At 40.9% G+C, this 19,155-nt stretch overlaps 1 protein-coding gene across 2 annotated transcripts in view; it reads right to left on the reverse strand.

The window, feature by feature from the left end:
* Positions 1–15,991: 15,991 nt before the first annotated feature.
* uap1 (UDP-N-acetylglucosamine pyrophosphorylase 1) overlaps positions 15,992–19,155 on the reverse strand; it is a 42,354-nt gene continuing 39,190 nt past the window's right edge. For both annotated transcript variants that reach the window (XM_048601875.1, XM_048601874.1), the window contains one exon: positions 15,992–17,232. In XM_048601875.1, coding sequence (XP_048457832.1) covers positions 17,140–17,232 — 93 coding nt within the window. In that variant the 3' untranslated portion in view covers positions 15,992–17,139. The remainder of the gene's footprint in view (positions 17,233–19,155) is intronic.

A 19,155-nucleotide genomic window follows, 5' to 3' on the forward strand; every position in this document is an offset into this window, starting at 1 on the left:
TTTATATTTCCTTTGCTGAAATCTGAACTGCTCCCAAGCCTCCAGTCTACTGCTTTGCTTTTATTTTCCGTCAATTTGGATGCCCCTTCCTCGGGTCTAAGACTATCTCTAATTTTCCTTGTTAGCTATGGTCAGGCCATCTTCCCTGCTTTGTTTTTTGTGCCAGATAGGAATGAATAATTCTTTAAATGTTTGCTATCAGCTATCCACCATCAACTGTCTTAAGTAGATTTCCCCAACTTATCATAGCCACCTCCGGCCACAAACTATTGTAGTTTCTTTTATTTATATTCAGGAGCCTAGTCTCAATTAATTCCATCATTCTCCACCTTAATGATAATTCTATTACGTTATACTTAGTCTTCCCCAAGGGGCCTCACATAGCTAGATTGGCAATTATTCCTTTCTGATTACATAATACCTAATCTTGGAATGGCCTGTTCTCTAGTGGGTTCCTCAACTTGGAAACCATCTCTCATGCTTCAGGAGTTTCTCCTCCACGTCATTGGGCAAATCAATTCAAAAACAATCTATTTGCAGATTAAAGTCATTCATAATTACAGCTGGAGCTTTATTGCTTGCGTCTCTGATTTCCTCATTAATGCCTTCCCCGACAATACTACTACATTTTGGGGGTCTGTATACAATACCCACTATTGTTTACTGCTCCTTTGGTGTTTCTGGAATTCCCTGGTCACCTTGCCGTCATGTCTCCATAATCTCAACTATATCATATCCACTTATGTAAATATGCATGATTAATTCATCCATTTTATTGTGGATGCTCCATACATGAAGACACGAGACCTTAAGGGCTGTCTTTTTAACACTCTTAGTCTTTGTTAGCAATAATTTTTGCTGTGGCTTTTTTGATTCTTGCCTTTGAATTCTTTGCCTATCGCTTCTCATTTCCCATTGCATTTTTTTCCCTTATTTCCCTCTCTTCTGCCTTTCTGTTTAGGTTTCCATCCCCCTGCTATTTTAGTGTAAATTGTCGCCAACCACACTAGCTAATACTTCCCTGAGGACATCAGTCCTGGTCTCAGCCAGATGGTGGCGGAGTAGACAGAGCTCACCCACTCTGTCTGTTTCCTTTTTCTTTCATCTCTTGGAATTTTTTTTAAACCTTATGTTGTTTCTTTTCCTCCCCCCTTTGCGCTTCTTTCTTCTCCCGGCCTTGAACTCAGCGCAGACCTGGCCTCAGTGTAAACATCTGGTCTCGGTGATTCCTCGAAGTGTTGTCCCACTGTGGCTAAGCACTTAAAGACTGTAATATTTGAGCTTTCAGCTTTATTTCTTTATTTTCTACTTAAAACTAAGGAAGTGTTACTGAGCTATAATTTCTGCAGTGTTTAACTTTTAACTTTGTTCTTTCTTTTTACCTTGTTAAGATTCTGTACCTAGGTATTTGTACCTAAGATGGTGCCTTGTGTGGTGACATTATTCACTTTCCACTGTACTCCTGTACTCTTGCACTTGAGTATACGTGACAATAAAATAAAATCAAATCAAAACATCAGGTACAATCTGTTCAGCTTGCAGTGGTCCCAACTCCCAAAAGCCAGTCTCAACATCTCAGAAATTTGAAACCCTTTGCCTTGCACCATCTCTCCAGCCCTGAGTTCATCTGATAGATCCTACTCTTTGAACTCTAATTAGCACGTGACACTGATAGGTTTCCTGAGATTGTTACCTTTTTGCCGTCTTACTTTTTAATTTGCTTCTCTTGTCCTATTATTACCACGACAAAAAGATTTTCCACATGATTCTCTACCTGCTTACTGTCAAAAAGGCAAAGGCTACATGCCTGACTGTTTCTTGCTTTCTCCCCTGTAAGTCTAGTGGCACAGCAGTGCAGAGGAGAGGATGGTTTTGATGAAGTAGAATGAGATAATGTCAAATTGCAGCTCATCTGCCCTGCTCTGTCCTGCTTCAATCTCCTGCAACTCATCATCTGTGTCATTTGTATCTTTGCTTCCAGGCAATAGCTCAGATACTTTCACCCGAGGTCAATTTTATATTAGGCTGTAGCATTTTTGTGACTTACAAATCATGAGTGGTCTGGATGAATGGATGAGAATGAGGAAAAGCTACCATCTTCCCAAGGGCTGAGGAGAAGACCACTCACAAGTTCTGAGTTGTATGGCCAGATTCATGCATACTTATATCAACAGAATGAGGTTTAAGAAATGTCATGAAAAATGCAGAGTTGGTGGTCAATTTCCAATGATGTATGGCAAGTTACAGGTGTGATTCTTGAGTCTACAATTCCTGTAATGTTATCTTAGAAGCTTCTGTTGAGCAACTCAGCATAATGTAGAAAAGGAACCAAAGTGGAGTGAGCTCAGCCGTGTGGTGTCTCAAGGGAATAAGGCAAGGCTGGATGGCCTCTAATGCCAGGAGTATGAGAGGATGAGTTAAGGGTGTGGATTGACACATGGGAACTGTGTTGCCATCATGGAGACATAGTTGAGGAAGAGATAAGACTGATAATTTCACAGACTGGGTATAGGCTCTTCAGGCAGGACAGGGGAGCATGCAAACGTGTAGGTGGTGTTTGCATTGTTAGTTAGGGAGTCAGTTACTATAATAAGAAGCGATGATATCTTGAAGGTCAATCAAATGAGCCATTGTGGGCAGAACTTGGGAACAAAATGGAGGCAGTCACACTGTTAGGAGTGTATTATAGGCACCCTAACAGTGGACAAATTGAGCAGATATTTAGTCATTTCACTAAGGGGTGTTGGTTTTAAAAAATGGTAATTATATTAGGGGATTTCAACTACCCAAATGTTAATTGGGGATAATTATAGGATAAATGTTCAGAGGGGACAGATTTCTTGAAACATACGCAGGAGAGTTTTTTATGTCAAAATGTTGATGGTCCTACAAGGGATAGTGCAATGCTGGACTCAATTCTGGGGAATGAAACCAGACAAGTGTTCAAGGTGACAGTGGGGGAGCATTTTAATACAGTGACGACACCATCCGTTTTCAGTTTTTATGGCAAAGGAGAAAGATGGTCTGCAAAAAGGGGGGTGGAGGTGTGGAATGGGACAAGACAGATTTTGTTAAAATAAGAAGGATCTGGTCAAAATAGCATTGGAACAGCTACTTGAGGGTAAATCTACAGCAGAATAGTAGGAGGCTTTCAAAAAGGTGTCGGGAGAGAGCAGACCCAACATGTTCTCTTTTAGGGTGGGATGTAGGAGCAACAAGACCAGAGAAACATGGACATCTATGAATATTCAGGACAGATGAAAAGGAAAAAGAGAAGTGTAACAGGTGCAAAGGAACAAAACAATGGAGGCTATAGTGGAGTATAGGAAGTTCAGGGAGAACTCAAGAAAGCAATTAGGAAAGCAAAAGAGAGGACATAAGAAGACATTGACAGACAAGATTAGGGGGAATCCCAAAATATTCTACAAGTATTTCAGGGGGAGAAAAATCTACTGGGAAAGAGTAGAGCCTATGGGGGACCAAGGGGGTAATCTGTGTGTGAAGCTGAAGGATGTTGTTAGTGTTAAATGAATACTTCACATCTGTGATAATCTGTCTTTACTGGGGGGAAAGAAGATGGAAGTACAGAATTTGAGAAGATGGACTGCGAAGCTCTTGAGCAGATGAATAAAAGAAGTGAGGCAGTATTGGAGTTTTCGGTGGATTTAAAAGTGGATAAATCCCAGGTCTGAATGAACTCTTCCTGTCTGCTCTAGATGAGGGAGGAAATTAAAGGAGCCTTGACCCAAATTTTTAAGTTGTCTCTGGCCATGAGAGGTGCCAGAGGACTGAAGGATAGCTAATATAATCCCACTTCACAAGAAGTAGTAGAGATAAATCGGGGAACATCAGTGGTAGGGAAACTATTGGAGAAAATAGTAAAAGATAAAATTTGTCTTCATTTAGAGAGGCAAGGTTTGATCAGTGATAGTTAGCATGGCTTTGTCATAAGAAGGTCATGCCTAACATATCTCATGGAATTTTTTGAGGTGACCAAGTGTTTGAATAGTGTAGGACAGTTAATGCAGTTTATATGGATTTCAGCAAGGAGTTTGTCAAGCTCCCACATGGGAAATTGAAAGAATGTAATAGCTCATGGGATCCGGGGTAACCTGACCAGTTGGATCCAAAATTGACAAAGGGTGACAGGAGAAGGCTGTTTGTGTGACTGGAGGCCAGTGTGCAGTGACATACCACAGGGGTCTGTGCTGGGTACCTATTTATGATGTTCATAAATGACTGTGACGAGGGACAGTGGGAATGGAGAAGAGGTGGTGGGGGATGGAGAGAGTAAGTCAATTTGCAGATGATAAAGATTGGCCAGGTGGTTGACAGTTAGGCAGAAGGCATTCGGCTACAGGATATTAACGGATTGGGCAGATCAGTGGCAGAGGAAATTTAACCCTGATATGTATCAGATGATGCACGTTGGAAGAAGGAACAAGACAAAGGTGTACTCGATGAATGGCAACACACGGGGAAGCTCAGAGGAACCAAGAAGTCTTAGGGTGCTTGTTCAAATATCCATGAAGGTGGCAGGACAGGTTAATAGGGTACTTAAGAAGGCATAGGGAATGCTTGCCTTTATCAGTTTTAATATAGATTATAAGAACAGGAAGATCATGCTGGAACTTACAGAATTTTGGCTAGGCCACTGGAGTTCTGATCACGCTAAGGATATGTTTGCACTGGAGGGGCTGCAAAGGAGGCACTCTAGGATGTTGCATAGGATGGAGCACTTTAGATATGAAGAAAGGCTGGATTAGTTCAAGTTGTTTTCTTTGGAGCAGAGGAGGTAGAGCGGGGACCTGATAGAGGTGTATAAGGTTGAGGGGCATGGACAGGTTGCGAGAAAGCAGCTGTTCCTCTTAGTTGAAGGGTCAATAACAAGGCGGCATAATTTTAATGCAAAAGGCAGGAGGAGATTTGAGCAAAAATGTTTCACCCAGAGGATGGTAGGAGTCTGAAGTACACTGCCTGAAAGAGTAGTTAACTCAAACCTTTTAAAAATAACTTGAATGAGCACTTGAAGTGTCAAAACAATCAAGGCTGAGTCTAGTGTGGGGGTAAGTGGGACTAGTTTAGGTAGTAGTATATTTTTGGTGGTACAGACTTGATGGGCTGAAGGGCCACTTCTGTACTGTATTATTCTCTGAACTATTAGTCTATGTATACAGAAATCAGTGGCAGCTTTACTGGCGTCAGGAGGTCTTGAATACATTGAGAAAAGTGTTGGAAGCAGAATCATTAACAGCTTTCAAACTTCAATTGGCTTTTTAATTGAAAGACGTAAAAATTTCAAGACCATAGGGCAAGACACCAACTGGGTAGCTCACTATTTCAAAGAGGTAGTGCGGGCCTGTTGGTGCAGGGATTAATGGTACTCTTCAGTGCTATATGATTCAATGATTCTATGTATACACATCTTAACATCACTATCCCTCATGTCAAAGATAATACTTTCATTCAAATAACTGTTTCATTGAGATGTCGAATTGGCTGTGGCTGTAGGATAAGACAGGCTAATATACACTTTTACCATGCAGAAAATGGCAAGTAAATTTTCCTTAGCAAAATTACAACTGAGTAATGTGTTAATCATTGTAATTATGTAATTGTGTTGCTTTGTGGCTATTTTTTGTCTTTTGCTATTGTAAATACAATCTGTGGAATAAGAAATGCTCAGCTTCTCATCTAATTATTTAGAATTACTTCTCTTGGAAATAGAGCTGATTATTTTGATTTTAAGAATAGTGCGTACAGTGATTGAAATAAAATTATAATCCTGTGGAGTGGATTTTTACTGGGACCTGAGATTTCATTACACTCAGTGATATGTACTTTTTTCTTTAAAAAAGGGAAAATAATTCTCTACATCTTGCCAGCTTCTTGACAATTTTATAGCAAAAGTACACTGTATTATAGTGTTTTTTTCTCTTTTATTTTGTATGCTGCCACTCATTTTTGTTTAGCAGTTCTCGGCTCTAAAGACAATCATCTGCTTTGCAACTTCTGTAAAGTGGACAGCTTTTTCTGGCAAAAATGGCTTTTGCTAATAGGAAAAGGGGAGAAGGAGCTCAAATTATGTCAAATAATGGGACTTAGCAGCTCTTTATCTGTACGTGTACAATTCCCTATTCGGCTGTCAAGTTAGCAATGACCCTTCTTCAGAGTTCTAAAAAAGGGGTCACTGGACTTGAAATATTAATTCTGCTTGCTCTCAACAGATGCTGTCAGCCCTGCTGAGATTTTCCATCAATTTCTGTTTTTGCTTAGAAGAACAGCCAAATGTAATTCAAATTAAAGTATCCTCTTTGGTAACCTACAATTCTTAGGACGACCAGATTTTCAAATGTTTAAGTCAAGACTTGCTGAATAGCATTGAGAAGGTAGGACTCTGTAATGATTGATGTGACGGTACACCAATGGCAGGAGTCTTGGGCAAGGTGAACCCAGCATCTAATGGCATCTTTTGGAATATATCCAGCCAGCATTGGCAACCCTGTTCTATTGATCACTTAAAAGGTATCATCAGCATTGGAGCTGTCGACACCAAGAAGGTAATGGTAACATCTTTAGAGATGCCAAGGGGGCAGTGGAAAAAGTTGTAAGATCCATTACATACAATGCAATTCACTATGATGGGTGTTTACAGGAAGAAGAATGCAATTTCAGAAACTTTCTCCCTGCCCTATCCCACCTTACATTTTCCTTTTCTTTGTCAAATGTGAAAACTGGAACATTTGAACTATTTTTTGGAAATTGTCAGGACATTTGATACAAAACTGGGAAGTCCCAGCAAAAATGCAATGTGTAGTTATCTATCTCTCCTCTAACCCTATTCCTACCAGAAATAGGCTTGTCCATTTTAAAATAGATGTTGAACAGCAGCGCAGATACCATCTTCATGGAATGAATTCTTTAAAGCTAACATAGTCTTTTTATCCATTGTACGTTACAAGGGTTGCTCCTCTATCACCTCTTTTCAGAAAAGAGGATAAAAGGAGATCAGAGTGTGTAAAATCTGATTTTACTACACCCACCATCATGCATTAACCATATTCACAGCCCAAGGTACAACTGGCAGATAAAGAAGAACTGTTCTGTGATTTCAGGTCAGATATGCAGCCAGCCTTCATTATAGCATTAAGTGTCAAAGAGGCCTCTGCCTCCTTTCATTTAAGCAAAATAAGCATTCAGGAATTACTGGGAGCGAGGCATGTCACGAGAAGCTTGAGATGGTCAATAAAAATGACTGAGATAGTAGGAACTGCAGATGCTGGAAAATCTGAGATAACAAGGTGTAGAGCTGGATGAACACAGCAGGCCAAGCAGCATCATAGGAGCAGGAAGGCTGACGTTTCGGGCCTAGACCCTTCTTCAGAAATTGGGGAGGGGAAGGGAGTTCTGAAATAAATAGGGAGAGAGGGGGAGGCGGATAGAAGATGGATAGAGGCGAGGATAGGTGGAGAGGAAACAGACAGGTCAAAGAGGCGGGGATGGAGCCAGTAAAGGTGAGTGTAGGTGGGGAAGTAGGGAGGAGATAGGTCAGTCCAGGGAGGACAGGGAGGACAGGCGGGATGAGGTTAGTAGGTAGGAAATGGGGGTGTGGCTTGAGGTGGGAGGAGGGGATAGGTGGGAGGAAGAACAGATTAGGGAGGCGGGGACGAGCTGGGCTGGTTTTGGGATGCGTTAGGGGGAGGGGAGATTTTGAAGCTTGTGAAATCCACATTGATACCACTGGGCTGCAGGGTTCCCGAGCGGAATATGAGATGCTGTTCCTGCAACCTTCGGGTGGCATCGTTGTTGCACTGCAGGAGGCCCAGGATGGACATGTCGTCTGAGGAATGGGAGGGGGAGTTGAAATGGTTCGCGACTGGGAGGTGCAGTTGTTTATTGCGAACCGAACGTAGGTATTCTACAAAACGGTCCCCAAGCCTCTGCTTGGTTTCCCCGATGTAGAGGAGGCCACAACGGGTACAGCGGATGCAGTATACCACATTGGCAGATGTGCAGGTGAACATCTGCTTGATGTGGAAAGTCTTCTTGGGGCCTGGGATGGGGGTGAGGGAGGAGTGTAGGGGCAGGTATAGCACTTCCTGCGGTTGCAGGGAAAAGTGCCGAGTGTGGTGGGGCTGGAGGGGAGTGTGGAGCGGACAAGGGAGTCACGGAGAGAGTGGTCCCTCTCACCTTCCTGGACCTCTCTGTCTCCATCTCAGGCAACCACCTAGAAACTGATATCCATTTCAAGCCCACCGACTTCTACATCTACCTAGAATACACCTCCTCCCACCCACCTTCCTGCAAAAATGCCACCCCCTATTCCCAATTCCTTCGCCTCCGCCGCATCTGCTCCCAGGATGAGGCATTCCACTCCCGTACATCTCAGATGTCCTCGTTTTTCAAGGATTGCAACATCCCCCCCTCAGTGGTCGAGAACGCCCTCGACCGTGTCTCCCGCATTTCCCACAACTCATCCCTCACACCCCGTCCCCGCAATAAGAACCAAAAAAGAATCCTCCTCTTCCTCACGTACCACCCCACCAACCTCCGGATCCAACGCATCATCCTCCGACACTTCCGCCATCTGCAATCTGACCCCACCACCAAAGACATTTTTCCCTCCCCACCCTTATCTGCTTTCCGGAGGGACCACTCTCTCCGTGACTCCCTTGTCCACTCCACACTCCCCTCCAGCCCCACCACACCCGGCACTTTTCCCTGCAACCGCAGGAAGTGCTATACCTGCCCCCATACCTCCTCCCTCACCCCCATCTTAGGCCCCAAGAAGACTTTCCACATCAAGCAGATGTTCACCTGCACATCTGCTAATGTGGTATACTGCATCCGCTGTACCCGGTGTGGCCTCCTCTACATCAGGGAAACCAAGCGGAGACTCGGGGACTGCTTTGCAGAACACCTACGCTCGGTTCGCAATAAACAACTGCATCTCCCAGTCGCAAACCATTTCAACTCCCCCTCCCATTCCTCAGATGACACGTCCATCCTGGGCCTCCTGCAGTGCCACAACGATGCCACCCGAAAGTTGCAGGAACAGCAACTCATATTCCGCTTGGGAACCCTGCAGCCCAATGGAATCAATGTGGACTTCACAAGCTTCAAAATCTCCCCTCCCCCTAACGCATCCCAAAACCAGCCCAGCTCATCCCTGCCTCCCTAACCTGTTCTTCCTCCCACCTATCCCTTCCTCCCAACTCAAGCCGCACCCCCATTTCCTACCTACTAACCTCATCCCGCCCCCTTGACCTGTCCGTCTTCCCTGGACTGACCTATCTCCTCCCTACCTCCCCACCTACACTCACCTTTACTGGCTCCATCCCCCCCTCTTTGACCTGTCTGTTTCCTCTCCACCTATCCTCTCCCCTATCCATCTTCTTTCCGCCTCCCCCTCTCTCCCTATTTATTTCAGAACACCCTTCCCCTCCCCCATTTCTGAAGAAGGGTCTAGGCCCGAAACGTCAGCCTTCCTGCTCCTATGATGCTGCTTGGCCTGCTGTGTTCATCCAGCTCTACACCTTTGTTATCTCTAATAGCCGCCACGCCTGTTTATCAAAATGATAACTGAAAAAATGGGGCAGAATTCAGATGGAACTAACTTCCGCCCCTCAGTCCAAGTGACTGGTTCCCTGCTCTCTGCCATGGGATTGGGAATGGGCTTCCAGGTTTATATTTCCCCTAATGCCATCATTACTGAGAACAAACTTGGCAAAATGTAGGAATTGAATCTTTGTATGCTGCATGAATTACTGTTACTCAATTAGTGCTGAGCTTTCTAAAGAATTACAAGCTCATACACTTTGGCATGGTTAATGAAGGATGCTTTGTTTTATCAGATGACTTTAGTCTCCAAAATACACTCGAGTGACAATAGCTGCCTGGAGAACAAGAGTCCACACTGAATGTGAGCCTGTGGCAACAAGTATCATACCAGAGCGGCTGTTCTGCTCGTTGAATTGCATGATAGCTAGGGATTCTGTGGTTTTCTTGGGACTATTCTCTATATATTTTAGGTGAGGCTTTTAGCTTCCAAGTAGTTATAGGGTAGGAAAAGAGTATAGTTTTTCCACTGGTGGGGTTACCTAGGGCAAAAGAACATGGCCTTAAAATCAAAATCCAGCCATTCAGGGTAAGGGAACCCCCTCTCTTGAAGTAATATATGCTGTGCAAGTAATAATAAATGTAAAACTGAAATTGATAAGATTTTTGCTAGATGACTGTGTTAATTATCATGGAGCCAACTCAGGTGAATGAGGTTAAGATACAGATCAGCCACATTCTCATTGACTGGTTCAGGAATCTGAATGGCCTACCTATATTATACATTGCTATAAGCATATTCCCATGTTTTCTGGCCTGTAACTTCCACTGTGAGAATGACTTAGGATTCAAACTTAACACTTTCCCACACCAATTATGCTCAAATCTCAAGGCAATCTTGTTGTCTGAATGTAAAATGGTGTAAATCAGTGTAAGCAATTTGAGCACAAGTAAAGCATGAATAGTTTGATGTATTTTGCTTAAGTACAAACTATCCTTCGTACACGGATAAAATCTTTTGAGAACTGGAATTCAGGGGATGTTTTGACTTCTTACCATTACTTAAAGATACCATAAAATGTATTAAAAGAAATGAAGTTACAGAGCATATCTCATTGAAGATACTTGTAATGATGTAGCTAAAAAAATGAGTTTCCTGCTGCTGATGAAAATTTAGTCAGGATTAGCAGAGCTTCTCTGAACGAATTAAATTGTAGGAAATTTGTCTGTGTGACTCAGTTAGTTGGAGATGGAGCCAGTCTTGTGGTCTGGAGTTGTGTCCAGTTTTGCTATTGATTGAAAGACAGTTGGAAAAAGATTAAGATGATGTATTTAGGGCTTAAGTGCTGTTGTCTCTACCTTTGAGTCATGAGACCTGGCTTCAGGTCCCACCTGCTCCAGGGGTATCTTAAAAACATCTCTGAACAGGTTAATTAGAAAATATCTATGTTGTACATAAACGTAGGGTTTAGGTGATCTTCTGGCACATTTGGTAGTGTCCCTACTTCTGAACCACAAGGCCTGGTTCAAATCCCACCTGTTTCAAAGGTATGTCATAACATATCCCAACAGGTTGATCAATAAATATCAAAAGAAAAAAGGCAACAGATTTTTTAAAAAACTAAACATAGGGCTGCTGTGGTACAGTGGCAGTATCTCTACCTCTGAGCCAGGGGACCCAGGTTGAAGTCCCACCTGTTCCAGAGGTGTGTAATAACATCTTTGGACAGGTTGATTTTAAAAATATATAGTAAATAAAGACAATGCTCTTATGCCCTAGATTTCTGCAATCATTAAAGTTGTGTTTTTGAGAGATTCTTGGGTTACCCATGTTTTGGTGTAAATAGAAAGTTCCAGCCCGCACTGCTATATTAGACACTGCAGAAGACATGTACTCCCACAACGAATGACACTGACACTGTTTCAGTGACCCAAAAAATGCTTGTAGCCAAAACAGCCTGAGATATTGTACCCCTATACCTGGCAAATACACTGACTGTTATTATGAGACATTATCTTCATTCTCAACCTAATTCTAGAAAAAAATTAGGTAGCTGAAATGGAGGTCTGTGGGTTGAGACTTTTAATGGACAGCTTTCTGAAAGCAGAACTAAAATAATGATTTATTATTGTCACATGTACCGAGAAAGCGAAAAGTATTGTTTTGCGTGCTAACCAGACAAATCATACCTTACATAACTACATCAGAGTAACAGAACAGAATGCAGGATATAATGTTACAGCTACAGAGAAGACGCAGGGAAAGATGAATTCTAATATGAGGGGTCCGTTCATACGTCTGATAACATTGGGGAAGAAGGTGTTTTTAAATCTGTTGGTACATATTTTCAGACTCTTGTATTCTGGCTGATGGAAGGGAGTATAACCTGGGAGGATCTTTGATTATATCGGCTGCTTTCCCGAGGCAGTGGAAAGTGTAGACTGAGTCAATGGTTGGAAGGCTGGGTTTCGTAATGGACTGGGCTGCATTCACAACTCTCTGTAATTTCTTGCAGTTTTGGGCAGTGCAGTTGCCATATCAAGCTGTGATGCATCAGGATAGAATGTTTTCTATAGTGCATCTATAAAAGAGTCATTGTGGACATGTTGAATTTCCTTAGCCTTCTGAGGAAGTTGAGGCTTTCTTGACTGTAGTATTGAAGGGGATGGATTGGGATAGATTGTTGGTGATATTTATTGCTAGGAACTTGAACCTCTTGACCATCTCCACCTTAGGACCATTGATGATGAGCGCCTTCATTTTGCTACATTTGTAGGTGGGGTGGGGGGAAAGGAGGAGATTGTTTTCTTTACACCATGCCACTAAGTGTTCTTTTTCCTGTACTGTCATTGTTTGCGATCTGACCCACTCCAGTGGTGTCATCACAAATTTCTAAATGAATTAGAGCAGAATTTGGCTACAGTTTGTGTGTATGTGTGTAAATAGTAAGGGGCTAAGTACGCAGTTTTGCAGGGGATTGGTGTTGAGGATTATTGTGGAGGTGTTGTTGCTTATCCTTACTAATTGTGGTCTATGGATTAGGAAGTCAAGGATCCAGTTGCAGGGCGGGGGAAAGCAGAGTCCTGGTTCTTGGAATTTGGAAGCGTTTTGTTAGAATTATGGTGTTGAAGGCAAAGCTAAAGTCAATAAATAGGACTCTGACCTAGGTGTCCTTGCTGTCCAGATGTTCTAGGGATGAGTGTAGGGCCAGGGAGATGGTGTCTGCTGTGGGCATATTGTGGTGGTAACTGAATTGTAATGGATCAAGGCAATCCTGGAGGCTGGTGTTGGCATGTGTCATTACTAACCTCTTAAAGCACTTCATAATGATGGATGTCAGAGCCACCAGGTGGTAGTTATTGACTAGTTATCGTCAATAACTTTTGGTTTATTTAAGTGAGACTCTGTTTTTGATTTGGTAATCAAATTTTTGAAGATCTTAGCTAGCCGGACATATTTATAACCAGAAATAGGTTTCAGGAAATGAACATGCTTCTTCAGCTAGCATTCTCAGCACTCAGCTTTACCTTTTCAAACCAAGCACTGTATTGCAGCTTGATACAATTCTACCTTGGAAGAATTCAATGATTGATTTACTTGGCTTTGAAAGTCTAACATTTCAGATTAGACAACCTAAGTAAATTTTGGCTATAGTTTGTCTGGCAAAGCACCAGGTCTGTGAAAGAGTTTACAGTGAGCACTTAGGGAACTTGATTTGCAACACATTATTCGGGAACCTTTGTACTTCTACATTAGAGACTGTGTTATACATAAGGGAATGCAATATAATTGTAATCAGTCCTTGACTCTGTTATTCCAATTATGATTTAGGGCTTTAGGCCTTTACAAAAAGTTTTTTCAGTTCAGAATGAGTGATTAAAAATGAACTATGCATTCCTTCTTGTAAATCAACAGATATGACAGAAGTTATTGCTATTGATGATATTAGTTATGTGATCAATGCTTGTACTTTTTTCTTTCTCACTAAAGAATTTACCTTTGTTTTCTTACTCCTTTTAGTAATTAAGTTGATTTATAAAATATCTTGGATGGAAAAACGTTTTAGTTAGAGTTGATATTATATACCCTCACCGATTTATTTTTGGCAGGAGAAGCATGTAAAATAGGCTGGGACATTAGTCCACATCATCTTACCCACCCCCGTAAGAGGGCAAGTAGGTGCCAAAATTGGCATTTCACCCACCATATGTAAATAAGGTTCAATTCAGCATGTTAAAAGCTCAGTCTCAATATTACACAGCACACACCATAGAATGTTTGGTATGGGCTGGAGTGGGCATTCTGTTTTAATTGAAAGTTTTAAAAATAGCAGCAAAGAAGGGTGAACTATCTTTGTGCAGTCGGTGGGGGAGGGAGGTTCCTTTTGCTCATTGGTGGCACCTCACTAGAAGATAGTACACCCTTTCCTTCCTGCTCTCCCATTCAAAACCCACACCCCTACAAACTCTGTACCCTCCATAAGGTTCCAAAGAGATCCCTTGACTGACCCTCACTCTGGAAACTATCCGAACGTATTTCTAGGCCTGCCTATATACCTGTCAGTCCCCAGTCAGACTACCCAGCAGCTCCAGAGAGTGAGAAACCTTTATCTCAGTGAGGGGTACAGCTCCCAGTATCTATAAATTTAGTTCATTCAACTGCAACAAATTGTCAGTAGGACTGACCTGCTGACTTGAGAGTTGAGCTATCTGCCCTCCCCAGAATTTTCTACCCAAAGATTTTGCTGGAAGATCTCCACTTTAGTTACATTTAAGCTGCTCCTTTGCTTAACATCAACTTTGGTTAGTGTACTTTACCAAATGTATCCATTAACTCTATTAAATAAATAAAAATATGCCAAATTATGTTGAGAACATTGAGACCAATTTGTGCTAATTCTTCACTAGTGCACAGCTTGCTGCTTACATATGCTTTAGACATATAAATCAGCATAATACACACACTAGAGATAGCAAAGCACCTGAGAAAACTGCTCTATAATCTATTCATGTTCTATTCTTAGTCTATAGCCCAATTCTGGCACCTTGAATATAATGAAAATTATGTCACAAAATTTATGGCTTGTGACATACTTTGGGCAAAGAAAAATATAAGGATTCAACTTCACAAAAAATATAATCTATTTTCTTCTAGGAATGTGAATGTTAACACAACCAGAATTGGTCTAAATACTATTTGGACAACAAAGTTTTTTTTAAAAATATAAATCATGACCATTATGTCCATAATACTATCATGTGGCATAGCAAAGACATCTTCTCACCTTCCAGTCAGCTCTTCTAGTACTTGGAAATCTTCGATACAGCAGGTAGGACATTGGTTCTGAGGTGATTGTAATAAGTTACAGCTTTTATGGCATCTAGGATCACTATCCAGAATTGTTCAAAGGAAGTGTATAGAATGTTGATACATTGTGCTTCAATGTTTAACCAAACTCCTGAGGACATAGATGTTATGAAAAGAATGAGAATTATGAAATTGTGTCCAAATGAAGACTGACCATAGTTCCTGGGGTGAGGCAAGCAGGCACTTAATGATACTGAAGGATATCAGGACTAACCAACCTTCAGTTCTGAAAAAAGGCATAGCTTACTGCACTATAGTGGGTAAGAGACAAGGATTGAACAAGTCTATATGCCTATTTCCCCTGATATTGGGTACAACTGGAAAGTGATCTTGTGCTGGGATAGTGTTGAGACTACTGACCATGGCTGCAGTCCCAAATTGTGGACAGGTTTTGACCTGCTTCTCAGCAAGGACTTTGCAGGATCAAACGTCGTATCCCCAGTGGTCTTCGAGAAACCTGTTGAAGTCTGAATGAGTGAACAGTTGCAGGAGAAAATAAGAACTTCTTGATAGCAGCAAGACAAACTGATCCACTGTTTAAAAACAGCAGCTCAGTGTGAATGCTACTACAGTAAAAAAAAAGGTACTGACGGGGAAAATGAAGACCACTCCCCCCACCTCAGAGTTGCAAATGAGTGGGCAGTGATCCCCAGGCAGTGGTGCTGTCAGGATACCACAGGGAAATATTGCAGCTAGATAATGAAATTCTAATGGCTGGACATGTTGTTATATGCAAAATTAAAGTCCACATTAGGCATGTTTTACCAGCCACAACTCTAGAAGAAGAAGTAAGGAGTTCTACGATCACGCCTTCTATGATTCTGAGTGGAACCATAACAAATTAGGGAACAATGAAGTCTAATCATAACAAAGGTACAGCATGGTCCTGTATAGATTCCACGTAGAATTTAGGAAGTATCAATGTTCTCACACCATTCTTTTACAGAGTTGCATTCAAGACAGAAACTATTACCTGGAATTTGCTTTAAAAAGATAGTCGTTTATTACCATTTATAAGGCAAGGGAGTCATTGACTTAACATCTATAAATAAATTAAGCAGCAAACAAAATTAGATAAGATTTTATTTGGCTGTCAAAATAATCATTCACTACAAAAATTGGCTGACAAAGAATCAGCTATGTAGCTCAATTTGCTAATGTGCAAGAACCACATTCTGAAGTTCTTTGGCAAGACACCTTTTCCATTATTGAACATTCACAAGATGCAATTTATAGTATAAGGTACCATCAATATCAATATAGAAAAAAATTAAAGAATTTTCATAATCAAAGCAACAGGAATTCAGAGACATTTGTCAGGCATTCCTTTAGACTCTAGAACAGGCTAAGCAGTTCAAGTGAGGTTTCTAAAACCTTTTAAAATTTAGCTAAGTCAGACTTCAAAAGTATCCTTTTTTTCTAAAGGGAGTTATTAATGATTTCTCTACTGCAGTAGAGAAGCTTAATTTGTTACAAACCAGGCTATTGGTCCTGGGTAGCTGAAGGAGATTCTGCATAATGTGGAACGGGCATTAATAAAATTAGCTTGCAAGCTAAATGCAAATTCAGCCTTTGAGAGGGTACCGTAACTGTAGCAGACCAAGACTATTCTATGGAGATTTTTCTTTAAAGGCTCAGTTTTAAATAATAAATACCCTAGTACCAATTGAAACCCTTCATAGAACAGAGGCCATATATAAATATATATATATATATAAAATGCAGTGACTTATTCATTATTAATCACAAGTATAAGATACAGTAACAGATGTTATGGAAGTTATGAAGGTCTTCACCACAAATTAAAGCAGGTAACTTGACCCATCACTGAACATGATATTTTAATTATTATACAGGCTGGGTTTAAAAAAAATTGTCACTGGATTATCACCTAACATGATGTTCAATTATTTTAATGTGATATATTAACATTTAGATCTATAAAAATTCAACCATACCCAGTGAACAAAACCTATTCACCTGAAAAAATAAACCAGCTTCTATAATAATGCAGATAATGATTTAAATACTAAAACTGTAAAATAGTTTAAAAATATTTCCTTTGAAAGAAATTTTTAAATAATAATTTAAAATATGTTTGCCTCTAACTGTTGAACAATGTACCAATGGTCCTAAATGCATGTTGTCGCACAGTTTAATTGCTGTAAAAAGACGACTTCTAAAAGGATCCTCATTCTGCTGCATTTTTCATTTTAGAGCCCATTTGCAGTCAATTCTTGGACCCCATTCTCATCTATAATCAGCGGAGGCCGGAACTCACGTCCTGCAACATATTTATCCAGATCCTGCAACACAAATTACAATTTCAATTCTAGCAATGGAACTATGTAATTACAGGAACAGCAAGAGAATAGTGCCATTCATAAAATTAAAATTATTCTCAGGGTGGTGTTGTCGGTTAGAATTGTCTGCCATTTTTGGGTTGAAGTCTTCCCCTCTATCCACCATTTAGAAGAATCCCACATGTAATGAATATTACTGGGATCAAGCCTCTAGCAGAGGTGAACCTACAGCACTTCTATAGTTTAGAATCTCATTAAAATAGGTCAGAGGAGGAGCTGGGCTGTAAACAATTGTACCGGAGGGTATTCTTTTGATTTTGCAGTTAAAAGATATATCACCAGGTCTGGCAGCATTTATGGAGACAGAAACAGTTAACATTTCAAGTTCAAAGACTTCTTTGGAACTCTATATTCAGTTCTGAACAGGCATATTTCGACTTGAAATATTAACTTTGTTCCTTTCTCCATAGATATTGCCTGAATAGCTAAGTTTCTCCAGCATTTTTTTATTTAGATTCCCAGAATTCATAATTTTTTTTTAGTAAAAGCAAAATATTAATATGTTTAATTGAACTGGCTTAAATGCAAAGGGTTGATAATTTTGCCACATGATAAAGTAACTTCCACCTTTTAGATGCAGCAGGTTAGAAGAAAGCAGGATTTTTTTTCTCCTAAGCATTATGTTGATTTGGAATGCTCTAACACAGATACAGGCAAACTAAAACATTTCTTTCATTAAGTTTCAGTGCTTTTTAATGTAAAATATTGCATTTGCGTTCTATATTCACTTGATAACACAGGCTTGAGTACTACTGAAGAGGGACATGCTGTTGAAACTTTTCATCATGCATCATAGGACAGTGTAAAGTGCTGCATTCCTCTGAAATTTGCATTATTGCACCTGTATTAATGAACGCAAGATGAAAAGCTTTGACACTGTCTCTTTGCTCAACAATATCCTCTACTCTGCACTTGGTACTTACCTCTGTTGGATTTTCAGATCTGTCCAACTAATTATTGTGAAAGGTAGGAAATTCTGGAGTGTTTTTGTACCTTCTATACCTTGAGAGAATCTTTGAACTCTTGGGACGGAATCTTTCAGGGTCTGAGCGATGTGGCTTATAGTGAGACGTGTCAGAGTTGGGTGACAGAAGCAGCAAGGCCCTTCTCACCATTAAAATCATCACACTCCATTTTTTTTTAAATGTCATGGCAAGATTCTCACTAGGCAATGGGGAGATGCCAAATGACATGCATTATTGCTTGTTAAATGCCTTTTTAATACCACCACTCATTTAATAACACACTCCCAAATTACCAAGCTTCCCAATAAGCTAAACACGAGAAAATCCGACAAGGAAACCAAAGTGTGTACTTGGAGGATCCAGATCGTTGTTTGCTCCAAGCATCCTCTGTGTTGGAAACTAGGCACCAACATCAAGGCACTGCCACACATGCCTCAATGGCCACAGATATAGACATAAGATTGATGCCAGCCTTTAAGAAATCTCATGACACATCACTTTACATTTACATTTACAATCGTTTCTATACTTCAGTGCCATATTGCAGGGTGTAGTGCCAACTAGCATTGTAATAATGCAGCCAGGACACACTGTTCAGGGACATGCACCCAATTAATAGATTGGACTAAATTACATTTCTGATCTCTTATCTTACTGTTACGGCATTACTCACTGAGTCTACTTGGACAGTCACAGCATCCCTGCCTTGCATTTTTTTTTCCACTCAGCCAGAGACACCAGCTTCACATTATTGCTCTGTTGCCTTGTTGTTTAGTGCAGCCAGTCAGGAAGCTTGTCTTAATTGTTTGCAGGTCTTGGTCAACTAACTGCTCAGGACTAAGGAGCAAAGGATAGACAACAGACCACACAATCTTTCTGCGCTTGTGGTCTGTTTCTCTTC

This window comes from Rhincodon typus, chromosome 10 (assembly GCF_021869965.1).
Source record: "Rhincodon typus isolate 14 chromosome 10, sRhiTyp1.1, whole genome shotgun sequence".
Classification (NCBI taxonomy): Eukaryota; Metazoa; Chordata; class Chondrichthyes; order Orectolobiformes; family Rhincodontidae; genus Rhincodon; species Rhincodon typus.